At 42.2% G+C, this 16682-nt stretch overlaps 1 protein-coding gene across 1 annotated transcript in view; it reads right to left on the bottom strand.

Annotated features, from left to right (window-relative positions):
* Positions 1–16682, bottom strand: part of tbc1d8 (TBC1 domain family member 8) — a 49904-nt gene that overhangs the window by 12881 nt on the left and 20341 nt on the right. Inside the window, exons 6-9 of the mRNA XM_080753253.1 lie at positions 9977–10184; positions 6415–6612; positions 4212–4367; positions 2003–2153 (exon numbers count right to left, since the gene is read on the bottom strand). Of these exons, the coding sequence (XP_080609379.1) occupies positions 2003–2153; positions 4212–4367; positions 6415–6612; positions 9977–10184 (713 nt within the window). The remainder of the gene's footprint in view (positions 1–2002; positions 2154–4211; positions 4368–6414; positions 6613–9976; positions 10185–16682) is intronic.

Genomic DNA, 16682 nt, shown 5'->3' with positions numbered 1-16682 from the left:
ACTCAAATGTTTTATCTATTTCATTCTTGTTTGGAGGGGCCTAAGCGGCCTCTTCTTAGTTGACTGATGCCTCGGTGGGGCGGGTCCTGGCAGTTTGACTATGCTTCAGATAGCTGGCCTTGGCAGTAGGACTGACTCTACGCTTCAGATAGCTGGCCTTGGCAGTAGGACTGACTCTATGCTTCAGATAGGGGTCTTGGCAGTAGGACTGACTATGATTCAGATAGCGGGTCTTGGTAGTAGGACTGACTATGCTTCAGATAGCGGGTCTTGGTAGTAGGACTGACTATGCTTCAGATAGGGGGACTGCTCCATAGAGGGCAGAGAGACGCCCAGAGAGGAAGTGAAACCCAGGAAGTGAATCTCCATGCTGAAGCCTCTTGATGCTGTCTACCACAGTGCCTTGCGGTTTATCACTGGTGATGCTTACCCATCATTGCATGTTATATGAAAAAGTGGGTTGGCCATCTCTCGCACTTCGAAAAAGCAACATTGTATCTTATTTTATTTATAAGGCCTTGTGTGGTGAGCTTCCTTTGTACCTATCTTCGCTCGTAGAACCAAAAGTCAACGTGTTCACATGCACACATTAGATATTCCTGTCCATGTATGAACAGTGAGCAAGGAAAGACTGCCTTTGTGTATTATACTATAATTACTAAGTGGGATAAACTTGAGGACTCATCTCTAAAACTGTTTCGAATGGTCTCAATAGACATTTAAAGTGCTTCTTGAGTGCACACTACATAGTGACTGTACATGTTTTGAGTAACAACTAGATTTTTTTGCATCTGTAACGTTGTACTGTGATTCGATTGCCTGTTGTAATTGTGTTATTTTTCATTGCTTGTATTGTGTCTTATATACTGTGATCAGGGCATCCTTGAAAAAGAGAGCTTGCTCTCAATGGGCTCCCCTGAATAAATAAAGGAGAAATAAAGAAAGAAAGAGTGAAGCAGAACACAGAACACCACGTTGGTTTGAAAAGTATCATTTGGACGTACAGAGGAAATGGATGCACAGCAGAGGACCTGTCATGCATGACATGCTGGTAGCCGGCAGTGTTAAAGTACCTCAGAACAACACACCCACACACGCTTTCTGCTGTTTGGAATCCCTCGTAAATAAGCATGTTGTATTCAGGTGTTGGCTTCACTACTCCGGGCGCCTCAAGCCGGAGGCAGAGATCGGCAGGAGAGAGCCCACGGGCAGGAGGGAGAAGTACAGACACTCCATGGTCGTGGGCCTTAGCGCTGCCCTAGCGGTCTGGGCACCTCGGCTAAAAGTAGCCTGACGGCACATTGCGTGTCACTCCACATCTCTCTCCCCATTTCCTGTCAACCTACTATCCTATCAATGAAGTCATAAAAAAGACACCACCCCCAAAACAAGATAAATAAATAAAAAGACAATGCCCTGGCATGTTTCTGGCAGCTTGTTTGTTAATCTACACGTTTTAGGTTGCTCAATGCTTATCAAACTACAACTGCTAGTCGTCGTACGCTTAGTGTGTACGCCTAGTCTGTGGCTATTTCAGACCACAGTGTACTTCTGGTTGACTGTTGCTCTGTCTCACGTGACATGAGAAAAGTTGAACATTTCTCAACTTGGCGTCTCCGCTTTTTGCTGGCTCCACCTCCTGCCACAGCAGGGGAAGCAGCAGTCTCTCCTGATAATGCATGTAACATCACTGCTTTCTCGGAACACTTCACACAAACGCAAATACTGTGTACACACTAGGGATGGGACGATAAACGATGTTATCGTTTTCATTTAATTCAAGACGAGGAGATTTAATTTATCGTGAAATCGTCCTCCGTCATGCACTGGGAACAATTCACCTTTTATTTGCCGAGCTGCATATCCAGTACCACTTAAACCCTCTGTAATTGATAAAAGGTACTTACTTTTGATTATCGCAATAATATCGTAAATGGCGATGTCTTTGGTCACAATAATCGTGACATGAAATGTTCATATCCCATCCCTAACACACACCCACCAGACAAGGTCATCCAGAGCTCCCCGCGTAGCGACTCCGGGATCCCCATGGCGACCAGCTTCTGAATCTTCTCTGTGCGGAACATGTGGACTCCTCGACCAAACTCTGAGAAGTGATCGTCCCAGAGCCTCTCCTTCACCTGGTCCACGCTCTGTAGGACACACACACACACACACACACACACACACACACACACACACACACACACACACACACACACACACACACACACACACACACACACACACACACACACACACACACACACACACACACACACACACACACACACACACACACACACACACACACACACACACACGCGCGAAATGTTTGTTTATGTCCACAACACATACTCAGAAGGGGGGGGCGCTCTCCATTCCGACATGTCGCCACTCCAACAGTGACTTCTTATTGTCGGAGTGGCAACACTTCCATAGAGGTTAAGGTTAGGGTAAGAGATAGGGTTAGTGTCGGAATGGAGACATACATGTCGGAAAGGAGACATGTCGGAATGGAGAGATGCACTCGAACAGAAGTACATTGACCTCGTACAAAGGACACAAACAATGCCAGTGCAGTCAAACAATTGGAGAACAGCCAGTTACAAAGTGCATAGACGGCAGAACATTGTTACCTACAGTATAGTTGACATACTGTACTTCAGACAAGTGGACATAAATCGTGGGTAAATCTCTAAATTGAGCGGCTTCGTATAATGTCTGACACTGAACAGAACCTAGCTGCTTAGCAGAAGCAAACTGCTTGACCCTCCTTTTGGAGAGGCCGGCCATGTAAGCCCCTCACAACCAACTTGTGCACATGCCCTAGGCTGCCAAAGTAAATAAAAACTACATGTAAAGGTTTATATATGTAGCCTAGCTGTGAGGTGGTCTGCTCTAGCTGTTGATATATTTACACACACACATACAATCACAAATATGGGCAAGGCTTGTGCTCAATAGCGACTATATACTGTATATTGTTGCAGTCACACACACACACACACACACACACACACACACACACACACACACACACACACACACACACACACACACACACACACACACACACACACACACACACACACACACACACACACACACACACACACACACACACACGCGCACACACGAAAGCACTCCTACCCACACACTAAAAACCTCAGTCCGTTTGGTCACATGTTGTACACTCTCAGAGTTAAATGAACACTGAGGAGTTCTACTGGACAGCTAATATTCCAGTATTACTGACACACAAAGTGTCTCGTCAGCAGGTTAGAGCTGGCTGCAGCTGAAGGTCATGTCACTCAACACTGTGAGTATACCCAGAGATCAATGGAGAGATAAATAATGGATGCCCCCCCCCCCCCCCCCAACACACACACACACACACACACACACACGCACGCACGCCGATCCTCCACCCAGTTTACCCCTTCAATGCAGTGGTGGGAAATATCTATTAAGTACATTTACAAACGCGGATATATAAAACATTCGAAAACCAGATTCTGCATTTTCTTCTTCTTTTTTTGTAAATAAAAATGTCCACCAACTTCCTGTTGATTTTGTCATTTGAACTGAGAAGATACGGACTAGAAGTGTGGATCCGGATCTTCAAATAGCATAAATCAATAGGAAGAAGAAAAAGAATGCTGGATACATTATGTTATACATTGTCAAAATCCACTTTATTTGCCTATGATAGTGTGATATGACTGTTCCAGACCTGTTCCACTGTGAAATGCAGGTCAACGAGGAGAATATTTTTTGGAATATCATCATCAACTACACAATCCAAACCCCTACCCGAGTTTAATTGTGCTTTAAAACCATTTAGACCGGGTACACATATCTGTGTCACCACTTTGACCATTATTTTATGCTTAAAAAAATAAAAAAAAAGAATATTGTAGATCCGCTATTTTTGAAAAATCTTGAAAATGTGTGCAAATCTTTGAATGTATATATATTTTATAAAGCAGACATTTGTAACACAAATCCTCCTTTCTCTCGGTCCCAGGAACTAAATATTTTCAGATGAGGGTCTGTGGTCAAATACAGTACATATAATTCTAGGGGGTCCTTGACACGAAAAAGTTTGAGAACCACTGACAGAAACATAGGTTTTTCACTGTTAGGATCTTTTTTTTCAGGTCTAAATGCTTTAAGCTTGTTGTCAGGCAGTGCTAGCTGTCATGTACCTTGGTACCATCATTGTGGGGTCCAGTCTGGTTTTGGTGGAAGGCAGTCATCAGGGCTTCACTGTTGACGGTGTTGCGGAGAGCCTGCTCCTCCGCCTCGTCGTCGTCACAGTACATGGTGTCGTAGTAGAAGGTGTAGTAGGGAGCAGGAGAGCTCTGAGAAGATAAAACATATCATAAACCTCCTTTCTCCACAATCTAACTTTTAGGTTTTTTCGTAAATTTACACTCCGGATGCTGACGACGCATGCACTCGTCAAACTCTTTGATGTCTCTGTGTGCTGCCGACTCGTTCAGCGCATCCGATAGGGTTTTATATTAAACCGTAGCTTGATGTCTGGGGCAGCCGTGGCTGAAGAGAAACACTCCAATTCCCACAGTGCAACAGGAGATAACGTGATCAGGAAATCCGGTTTTCCAATAGGCCAATGTTATGAGATTCACAAAAGTGGATTTATCTTGTAATCTATCTAACTCCAGATCACGTTAATGTTTAAAACAAGCCCTTCTCTACCAGCCGTTACAAAAGCACTGATAGCCGCGATTGTCATTTTTATGTTCTGAGTGAATGAAAATACGATTGTGCAGAAATACCAGGATTACTCAGATTACATTTACTCAGATTACTTTTTTTTTTAAACAATAAAATACTGTACCATGGCACTTCAATGTCACACAAAAGCATCAAAGTTGCAGATCTACATGCTTGAAACGCGGTGTGAAGCGCCATGTTTTGAGCTTGTAGATCTCCTCTCCACCAGACAATATATTGTATACTGTACATGGATTTTGAACAATGTAGAGACAAGCCTACTGTAAACTGGCCACTGACTTGTGCCTCACCTTCAAATGGAAATAGCGATCTTTATAAATGTTTGCCCAAAAAACTGCTTCACAACAATAATGTTGGTACAAAACCATTGCCTTTTACATGCATAGATTAACTACAAAGTACAGTACACGGCACTGGCATTTACAATGAGTGATAATACAACCATCTACAAAGAGGAAATGAAAGTGAAAAGCATGAATAGAGTGAAGTAGAGTATTGTTGTTGATCATCTATGCATGTAAAAAAAACGTTTATTTTCAGGGAATTTCTTAGTTAAAACAACATTGTTCTAATGAAGCAGTTTTGCACGGTCGATCACTATGTCCATTTGGGGACAATTACTCCCACACAACACTAGTTACCAGAATACACCTGTGTCCTTGTTTTGTTCCTGGATCAGACATTTATTCTCTCAACATTTGATGCATATGTTTGACTAAAAATGGCCCTGAAAATAGAAACAAGCTAGCAAAAAAATGGGGGGGGGGGGGAAGGAAAGAGATTTGCTGTGCAAAGACGTACAGTAGCATGTATACACAAGCACACACAAGGATGGAGGGAAAATCTCTGCCTCCTGTATAATAAAATCAAATAGAAACACCTGACAGCCCAGGGCAGATCAGATAGGACAGTGGTCTCAAAGTGGGGTCCAGGGACCCTCTCAGGGTTCCTTGGGTTGGTTCCAAATGGACGCTTACAGGTCTGTTATGGGGGTCCTTGAAATTAAGTGTTTGAGAACCACAGAGGTACTGTAGGGCAGTGGTTCTCAACCTTTTCAGGCCACAAACCCCCCAAATAATCATATTTTAACTGAGGACCCCCCCACACCCTGACAAGTTGAGGTATTACATTTTGTATAACATGGTTCTATTGTGAAAATATCTGATCTAAATGCTCACAATGCCTTGCGTTGTGAGCCCCCAAAATAATTTGGGGAGCCCCCTGGGGGTCCCGACTAAGGCTGGGCAATATATTGAGGTATCAACATGCAAGGTATACATATCGACGAAGGCGGCTTGAAATGAGGTACAAAAAAGCAGTCCACCTGTAACCAGGTGTGGTTGTTTCAATAAAACCATTGTTGGAAAATGGAAATTTAAGAGACATTTAATTTCTTCATTCTATGTGTACTGTGCATGCATGGATATGCTATTCATTAACTGGGTTAGGCAGGCAGTGGACGTAAAGCAGAAAAAAACATTAAAAACGATATACCATAATGCAATTGTTTTTACTAATATCGTGAGTAATATCGATATTGAGGTATTCAACAACGTTATCGAATATCGAAGGTTTTCCTAATATCGCCCAGCCTTGGTCCCGACCCACAGGTTGAGAACCACTGCTGCAGGGCTCCAGGTCCATCCATACCAGTGCTCTCTTGCCCTGTGGTTTGCTGCGGAACATGGAGGTCTTCCACTGCAGCGTGCGCAGCCTAGAGTTCATGCTGTCCACCAGCTCATCTCTGTCCTGCAGCTCGATCAGCTGGAAGGCCTTCTTACTGCGCACACTGACGATGACCGGGTTGGGCAGCAGACTGGTGCTCTCTGCCTTCTCTATGGACAATACCTGTCAGCAAAGACATGAACATGGAGGAACTACAGATCAATCTAAAAAAAGAAAGCATTGTAGATGCCCTAGCACCCCAAATCATAACTGACTGCGGAAACTTCCCACTGGACTTCAAGCAACTCTGACTTCAGAGGGTTGACATTTATCTATTATAAATCCTTGTTTTGAGTGGTCTCGTGTAATATTGTAATATTTTGAAATATGGACTTTTGATATTCATGAGTTGTATGCCATACAAAATCTAAACTCAAAATCTTAACAAAAATGGTTTGGAATAATTCACAGCAAGTGCAATGTATCTAGAACATACGAAAGTTTCAAAAAATATATGAAAGTTTCAAGAAAATGTACTTTTACACAATATTCGAATTCTTCAAGATTGATCTGTACTGAAATGAGCAGCGGCCATTGAATCGAGTTACGCAGCAATTTTAACCACATGAACCCCAGCGTCCCTATATCTGGGGGCTAACATTCGGCATAAATATCTGATCTACGTACGTTACATTGTGAGCTTGTTATTTTCGGGGACCCCGGTATTTTGGGCATTACATTATAGTGTGTGCCAACGGCTACGTCATTGTAGTCCTTAGCGGCCATTTCTTGGGTCAAAACACAGGTGTTTCAATTGTTTGATTGCATAGAACTAATGCTATAGTCTAATCAGAACACCTGTGTAAGGCTGTGTTTACCCAAGAAATGGCCGCTCTTAGAACTACATTTGGCACACCCTATAAACACAAGATTGAGAACCACTAGACTAGGCTATATGTGTTATGTACAGTATGTAAAACTATGTTACAAAATGTGAAAATGTAAAAAAGAAAAACTAGAGATATTTTGTTACACGCTTCTATAGATTCATTGAAAATTGGGTTTAAGTGGCCAACAAAAACCTGCTGTTTGTACATAGAGTACAGTATAGTATTGTGAGTTCCTGCATGAATAAGAACAGTGTTTACTGATAGCTTGGTTTGTTCAGGTTGACAACACCACATTTACACAAGTGAGGCTTGAATAAACTATGAGATTAACAACTTCAATTAATGTGTAATCAATCAGTCTGTCAGCCTGGGAATATGCACCCTTGTGACTCTCGTTATGTAACAGTTGAACAGTGACCTTATTTGAACATCTGCCAATGTGCAAACACATTGTGTATACGTATGTGCATGTGTGTGTGCGTGCGTGTGTGAAAATTGCCAGCTAAGGGCAGGCTAAACTACGAGCATTCCAACAGATAACTATGGTAGAATTTACAATACTGACACACTAACAATAGACAGCCATCAGGTCCCCCAGCTCTTCTATACTGTATTTTGAATTAATTATCTTGTGATCGTTTTTAAACACAAAATGTGTCTCATTGTGTTTAAATCAGTTTCCAAATGGTAACGAACACATTTTGTGCAACAATCTTAAAAGCGAACATTTGCAACTCATTTGCAAATATTTGCTTCTGGGGGGTCCCTGGAACAACTGAGATGGGGGTCCGCGGCCAAATACATGTAATTTTGGGCGTCCTTGACATGAAAAAGTTTGAGAACCACTGATTTAGAAGAAGGATTTAGAAGATATTTATAGAACCGTGTCAAAAATATTCAAAGACTTGCACAAATGTTGATAAAAAAAAATAGCAGATCTACAAGCTTGCAGAGCGGCGCCGCGCTGTGAGCTTGTATACCGTATCTGCTATTTTTTAATAGTTAAAGCATAAAATAATAAAGTGGTTCAAATCTAATCTAATCTTAAACCCCATTTCAAGTGGTTAACTGCATAACTGGTTTCAGATGGGACACATTTATTTCTAAATGAAAGGGAGCACCCTTGTCCATGAAGCTTTTAGAAAATGTTGCGACCCACGTTTGGGTCCAGACCCGCAGGCTGAGGAACCCTGCTGCAGCATACTGTGTGTAAACCTGACAGTGTGTCCGCCTGTTACACTTTAACCAGCGAGTGGAAGAGTCAACATGGACTGTTTAACAAGCCTGCAACAAGAGCACCAGCACACACACCATTCAAGGGCGTCTTCATGCGTTTTAGCCTAGTCAGGTTTTTTATTTGTGTAAAAATAACAGAGGGCTGGGAAATAATATCAATATTGTGATATATGAGACTAGATATCCTCTGGGGTTTTGGATATTGTAATATTGTGATGGTTTGAATCACTTTGGCATGTTGAGAATCTTTCAAAAACAGCCAATCGGCAAGCTCACTTGATGATTATCCATCCTTAACTGTATGATAAATATGATACAATATGAATATAATATAAATATGAATTATTTAGTCGATCTACAAGCTCATTTCATGTTTATCAAAAATCTCATTGTGTAAATGTTTTGTGAATGCACCAATAATAATCCCATTCCCCACAATACCATATCGATAGAAGTATTTGAGCAAAACCTATTGCCATATTTGATTTTGTCCCTATATCACCCACCCTGAACATAACGCTAGCGCTTTATTTTCCCTCTCACTAGCATCTCTGACACTCATTTACACTTTATGGGCGGCAGTAGTCAAATAGTTCAAGCTGTGGCATTGGAAGGTTTCCGGTTCAAATCCAAGACCAACTGATTAATACATTTGTCCACATTTGTCCTCTTTCAGCAGCTGCTGTATAGAATAGATTACCTTGAGCAAGGCACGCACTCAACCTAAATGGTTCCATCAGAGCCCATCAGTGGCCTGTGGTTGTTTTGTGCAGCTCCCAGGTATATGCGTGTATGTACTGTACGTGTGTGTGAGTGAGACAATTTTGAAAGTGAAAGTGGTTACGCTGTCTGTGGGTAAATAAATCCTGAACCAATGAGATATCAACAAGAGCTTGTGACTACGTAATAACTAGATGAGATCCATTTCAACACAAGTTCTGTTTTCCATTTCCTGTAAAGCATTGGTTCACAAATAGTGGGGTCCGGGGACATACATTCTCTTCTGGGGGCCCCCAGGCAAAATCTTTTCAGAGGGGGCGTCTGTGACCAAATACATTTGGGGGTCCTTGACATGAATAGGCCTGCGAACCACTGATGTAAAGTAACAGTTTCTGCCTAACAGCAACAACATACTGTACAGCTCAGGCTCCTACCGCTTGCCCATCTTTCGCACATCGCTTCATGTAGATCGATGATTTTACTCTGCCTCCCAGTTCCTCCGAGTTAGTGTAGAGCAATAATTTCGCATCGTATGACTTTTGATATGGTTGACACATCGGCTAAGTCTGAGATCTACTTGAAGCGATGTGCGACAGCTAGGCAAAGCGTGTGTACCTCAGAGAGGGGGATGAGCAGGGTGCACTGGCCCTCCTCTTACCTCAGAGAGGGGGATGAGCAGGGTGCACTGGCCCTACTCTTACCTCAGAGAGGGGGATGAGCAGGGTGCACTGGCCCTCCTCTCGGCTGGAGAAGCATAGGTAGCCGTCGGTGGTGTAGAGGGTCCCGGCGCTGTGGCGGCGGCTGTGGGGCGTCCACACGGAGCAGGACGCCACCTCGTAGAGTTTCTCGCCGCGGGGCAGCCGGAACAGAGCCAGCACGTACTCCCTCAACATCTGCTCCTCCAGCACCCTGCAAGGGGAATGGAGATTTACAATTTAGGCATTTAGCAGAAGCTCTTAATCCAGAGCGATTTACAATAAGCAGGTAAATACATCAATACGATAAGCAAGATAATACGTCAATACATCAACATCAAATGCATAGAAATATCAATCTAGAACAACCAAGCACCTAATCAGTAAAAAACTTTATATAAAATCTAAAAATGCGGTAAGTGCTATTGGCTTATAGGTGGAGTCTGAAGAGGTGAGTCTTCAGGCCACATATTATTTTATTACCGTTGCTTTTTACAAAATATTTCCTGGAAGACGCTTCTGAACATGTATTCTGTTTCTAGTTTGACGCGGTTTAATGTTAAAATAAAAACGTATCTACAGTATCATTACTGTAGGGATTGGCTTTACCAGCCACATGGTGCCACAGTGTTCAAGTCAAGCCACTATAAAAAACTTTAATCCATGGGGTGTGTGTGTGTGTGTGTGTGTGTGTGTGTGTGTGTGTGTGTGTGTGTGTGTGTGTGTGTGTGTGTGTGTGTGTGTGTGTGTGTGTGTGTGTGACCCAGATAGATATTTTGCTGGGAAGAATAAGCTGCTCTGGCTGGGGGGGATTTTTTAAGCAGAAACTAGCTGACATATGCTCTGTTCATTCGCTGTTCTAGAGCCTTAAGGGAGCTGAGTAGGGGGAGAGTTGGACTATAAACAGTGGTTCTCAACCTGTGGGCACTGGTGGGCCGCGAGGGTATTGTAAGTGGGCCCATGAATAAAATGTAAATAAAATGTCATGGCCAAGTTTTCATTGTGATACCGATAAACACTCTGGCATCTCACATTGTGTTTTATAATGCAATTTTGAACCAGTTTTACCATTATTTTATGCTTTAACTATCGCACAGTATTTAAAGATATATGTTACAATAAAAAAAAAAAAAAAAACAGAGAGACATTTTTTTTTACATTGTGGTTCTCCTGATCTCATCAGCATACATGTGAGGAACACAGTCATTTGGACATTTTGTCTGCCTCTAGGTTATGATCAGAAGCAATGCACTGACCTATTTGACCGACAGCCAGACCTATTTGACTGACAGCCAGACCTATTTGACTGACAGCCAGACCTATTTGACTGACAGCCAGAGTGCCGTTTCAGCTTGGAACTGATGGAGGTTAAGCAGTCGGGCAGAAACCTTGCATCTCCATTATTTCAACTTTTTGTTTTTATTTTTTTTTCATAAATGAAAGCCTTTGTCGAGTGTTGCGCAAAAGTAGCAAAAATACAGTAGCTGATCTACATACTTACAAGGACCATTTTGTGTTATCCTTTTAGCGCAAATGTCTGACTGTACCTTGTGCTTTTGTATTCAATCAATCAAACAACACAATGTGTAATGAAATTGTATATCAGCTATTTGAGCCATTTCTGAATTTTTTTTTTGTGATCTGTCTATCGGTTTTATAAATATATGGGAGCTTGTTGATCTGCTATTTTTGAAAACTTTTGAAAGTGAAAGTGCTAAAGCATGTGTGGGTTTGATAAATATGAACCCAATGAAAAGTATTCTTGCACAGCCACGGTATTCACAGAGACACCGTGTTTCAGACAACCATTAAAAGCTCAGCGTTGAGAGATTGTTGAGAGAGCGTGCCATCCATGAGACTATTCTGGTCAATCATAAATAGGCCGGGCAGCTGTTTACTTCCTGTTATGGGGTTGAGGTATTTATTTACATTAAGTTACTAAGAATGGTGGTGGGGGAGGGACACAAATGGCTCCAGTTTGGGTCAAGCCAGCTGAACTGGTCCAATGTTTATACATGACGAGGTGGATTACTGACTCTCTGGACTCAGATGTAGTAGGCTATAGGGCCGGGCTTTATGAACATGTGATCCTCTTATTCGTTTCAGTTGAGGATTCATTGGTCCTTTGTCTTACGGTGGTGTCGCACGCCGAAAATAGCCGACCAACAAGCTCACAACATGTAGCGTTGTAGGTTCCCAAACAATGGGTCGGGGAACATTTTTGGGTCAAGGAAAGATTTTTATGGGTCGTGAGTAAATATCAATTTTCTTTTTCTTTTTACATTTCCTACCAAAATAATAACAATTTCGAAATAATTTCAGAATTTGAATCAAAAATGAATCGCCCCAAAAGGTTTTTAAGAAATAGTGAAAATTTGTATTTTTCAAATAGGGCTTATGTTTTTAATTTGTGTTTTAATATATTTTTATAAGTTTGGGTGCCAGGGACACTGCCAATTTCTCTTTAGTCCTCAAGCTGTAAACGTTTAGGAAGCCCTGACATCGAGGAAGCGTTGTGACGCGAGCTCGTTGTGGTCTCTGCTATCCTTGGCGAGTGATACCGCCATACGACGGAGCATAAATTAGAGTGATACCGCCATACGAAGGAGCATAAATTAGTCATAGCTATGAAACTGGGTTTTCGAAGTAGAGTCATGGAGGGAGGGCCAGACGCCCTCCCTCCATGACTGACAAAAGTAACACAAAGACGGGAGAAAGATGAGTCAGGCAGGCCAACAACAAGCAGACAGGTTACCTTTCACCTACAAAAAAATGCAACAAGGTGAATTTACAAGATAGAAATCACAGACACTGTAGACACTCATGCACCCCCCCCCCCTCCACACACACACACACACCCACCCACCCACCCACAGAACAAGGGTATAATTTCCCACAGTGCCGACTGAAGTGGCTCCCAGCGGCTGTGAAACATACTGATTTATAGCGTACATACATTGGTACTGTCCATGCATGTTTTTTTTCTGGGTTTCTTCCATTAATGCAAAGCACGTTCTTTTTTCGCCTGCTTTCTTTTAATCCACGTTTGCTATTTATTTAGTATCTCTTTAACGTAAAGCACTTTGACCTGTGCATGTGTTTGTATGTATGATTATATGCATTACTGATGAACTGAGTACTAAAGACCACAATGGAAACAAGCCCCATGTGTTATCGCCACTGTACTACCTGTACTATTAACAATCCTACTGCTAATAAAGTATGCAATCAATTAATCAATCAAAGCTGCATGGTTTGTATGAAATAATGTTCATAAAAATGTCAATGGACTTTCCCCACTTATGTTCTAAAAAATAACATCTCATGGCCTCAAATGGTTTCAGTCCACCATGTTGATACTTAGGTTCTAGGATGACAATTTTAAGCAACATGTTGTGACTTGCCTCCGTTGTCGTCGACTGGTGGTGGCTGATTTTACTCAATTCCAATTCACTCACTCACACACTCACACACTCACACACTCACACACACACACACACACACACACACACACACACACACACACACACACACACGAAAGTAGCAGATATACAAGCTCGAAATGTGGCAGTGATGCGTTTTGCGCTTGTCAAGCTGCTACTTTTGCTATTTTTGAATTTGAATCCTGGAAGGTACCGGTTTTGGACATATGAGGTTTCCACTCGACAGAGACGATAATGTACTGTACCTGCCCACAGCCCATTAGACACATGGGGCCCTATTTTCGCCAACCTAAACCCTAAACTTCTTTGTCTTTTTTTACTATTTTGATTTTTTTTTTAAATAGTTCAATTAGCTAGCTGATCTACAAGGGGAAAATGGTTGCAAGGAGTTGCATGCAACAGTTTTGTTACAAGGAGTGGCGACTAGTTGCATTGATGTGGACTGGCTTTAAGGGAAGTTCACACCAAGCACTAAAACGATAACTGTCCTCATAGTTCTGGTGTGAACTCTGTTTTGATTGATTGATTGAAGACTTTATTAGAAGTTTGCATAGGAAAAGGTACAGTTTCATGACGGTACAGTTCACTGGTACAAGGTCTACTAAAAGGAGATCCATGAAAAGACTAAGCTTATTTCCACTGGAAACCATTGAAGTATCTCATATAACATTGAATGACAGACAAATAGAACACAGTACTATGCAGTAGATATGTAAAGAAAAAGAAAAAAGAAAACAGTAAGTCTAAACAAACAGTAAAGAAGGGGCAGGGGAGGGTAGGGTTGGGCTAGGTTAGTTTTTTACCAGTTGCGAACGGCTGCTGCCTGTAAGTGATTTTTCAGGGCAATTTTAAAGGATGCTAGTGATCCACACTCCTTTATGACCTTCGGTAAGGCTTTCCACATTTTGGTGGTATAGCAGAAAAAAAGAGTTTGACCCTTTGTTGGTTTTGACTCTGGGTTGAAAGTGATCTGTGCCGCTGCCTCTGGTGTTGTAATTATGGACATCCTTAATGTTTATAAAGTATTTTGACAGGTACTTGGGTATCATAGTGGTGTAGTGTATCTTGTACACCAGGCCCATTGCAAGTTGCTGTACTCTGTCATCTACTCTGAGCCACCCCACTCTTAACTGGTGAGTAGCGGTGAGGTGAGTCTGATAGGGAAGGTGAAGTAGGACCCTAATTAGTTTATTTTGGGCTGTTTGGAGTTTAGTTTTCAGGGCTTGTGGGGCGTCACTGTCATCCACTTAAACTAGAACTTAAACAATATCTTTAGTTATAAATATAATCGCGGTTACGGACTCGACAACACGGTATGCATTACACAACTGCAGTGTGGTATTGCGGTTATTGCACCCAGCGCTAGTCTCTGGACAGTTCCGAAACCTACCTACCAATGACGTAATCAATGGGGATTCCAAGCTAATACAACTACCCCCTTTCTCTTCATGGAAAGTTAGAAGGCTGGATTAGAATAAATTCAAGTAGTTTCAAACAATAGAAATCTTGTTTGAAACTACCAAACCTGCCTAACGATGATGTCACTGTCTCACAGGTAGGCATGTTCCTGAACTGTCCACAACCCTCCTTTGAGACCGATAAAGATAGATAGTATATAAGTAGAGATAAAGATGGTACCATCTTACAATGAGCACCAGTAGGTTGAAGATGGGGGTGAAGTGCCCTTAACAATCGTTGACTTTGTCGCAGACTAAGCTGCACATCACGCAGTATGCATTAACTCTTCAGATTCCACAAACACTTAAAAAGGTTTATTGTCTCACAGAGACACTGTAATTGGAAGCGGCATTCTATCCACGTAGTCCCTTTATGTCCCGAGGGTGCCGTCTGTCTGCTGACACATCTTTATGAACCCATCACGGTCACATGATGCGTTGTGTGTTTGAACACTGTAGACGTCCCAGAGCAGTAGCTTCTAAACAAGAGCAGTGCAAACACGTCTCGCCACGTGTGCGACATTGACTAAATTTAAACTTTTCATGTCAACGACCCACAAAATGTTTTTGGCCACGGAACTCCCATCTGAAAAGATTTTGTGCCAGGTACCCCCAGGAGAGAAGGGAGCGTGTCGATATTTCAACATAACATTTGTTCGACGTTGGTGAATGTTAACCTGGTGAAATTCTACCCTGCCGACGCTGGTGAATGCTAACCTGGTGAATGTTAACCACTATGCCTAAACCTAACCCAAACCCTAACCTCAATAAAACTATGCCTAAACCGAACCCTAACCCTAACCCTTAGTCGAAATAATGACACGTAGAAAAAAAAGAGAAGATTAGTGAAAATCTTTGCCCCACTGTTCAAAATCTTCCCAAATGTTTCTAAAACATTTACAAGCTCGAGCTTATCCAAAAACACACTGGCTAAGGAGCTTTTGGACATTGACTATCTGGAACCATCGTTTGCAAGGATTAACCAAGCTCAACAGTTTTCAACAATTTCACTGCGGACAAAACTGATCTAATATCATGTCTGAAAGACCTGCTGACTCTGTGATGCAATGCATGTGTTAAGTGTTGTTTTGATTGGTGGACGGGGAGGGTTGGGAGGGGATGGGGGGAGGTAAGGGGAGAAGGGTGGGGGATACCGAGTTCAACTTCAATTGTATTGATTTGTACTGCTTGAAATGCATAATTGTTGCTATGTGTGAAAAATCTATAAGAAAAAAGAAAATTGGGCTTAATTGTTATAACATTTTGCTGGGGACGCCCTGTAATCCCCAGACCTAGCTCTGGTCCAGAGCGTCAGAGTTCTCACTAACGCTCTGACAGACGGCTGACTTCACAGACAGGACCAGGAATCCAACTCGACCGCTGCTGTTGAGTATTCTTATTTCCGGGTTGTGTCTGCGGTGGTCGAGTTGGACGCATTTTATTTCATGTCAAAAATAGTGTATTTTACAGAGTGGGTGGGGTGCTGAGAGGTTTCCCACTGCGGAAAATAGACTTTAAACAACGCAAAACTACCTTTGTTTAGGTGAGTAGCGAAGTAGTTTTGTTTATTTTGACTGAAGTTGAGCCCTCGTAGGGCAAAGAAATCCTGGTCGTGTCTGTGAGTCAGCCACCTGTCAGAGCATTAGTGAGAACTCGCTGACGCTCTGCACCAGAGCTATTCCAGACCCCACTTTGAGAACCACTGATGTGGTGCATGCAATGGATACAATCACACATTTCCCTAAATTAACCATTTAAACCCCTTTTGATACTTTGGCGTACGATGGTGTACAAAAATAGCCTACAAGCTCA

Source organism: Nannobrachium achirus (assembly GCF_963921795.1).
Source record: "Nannobrachium achirus genome assembly, chromosome: 22".
NCBI lineage: Eukaryota > Metazoa > Chordata > Actinopteri > Myctophiformes > Myctophidae > Nannobrachium > Nannobrachium achirus.
Note: the sequence above shows the minus strand (reverse complement) of the source record. Positions and strands in the feature narration are given on the sequence as shown.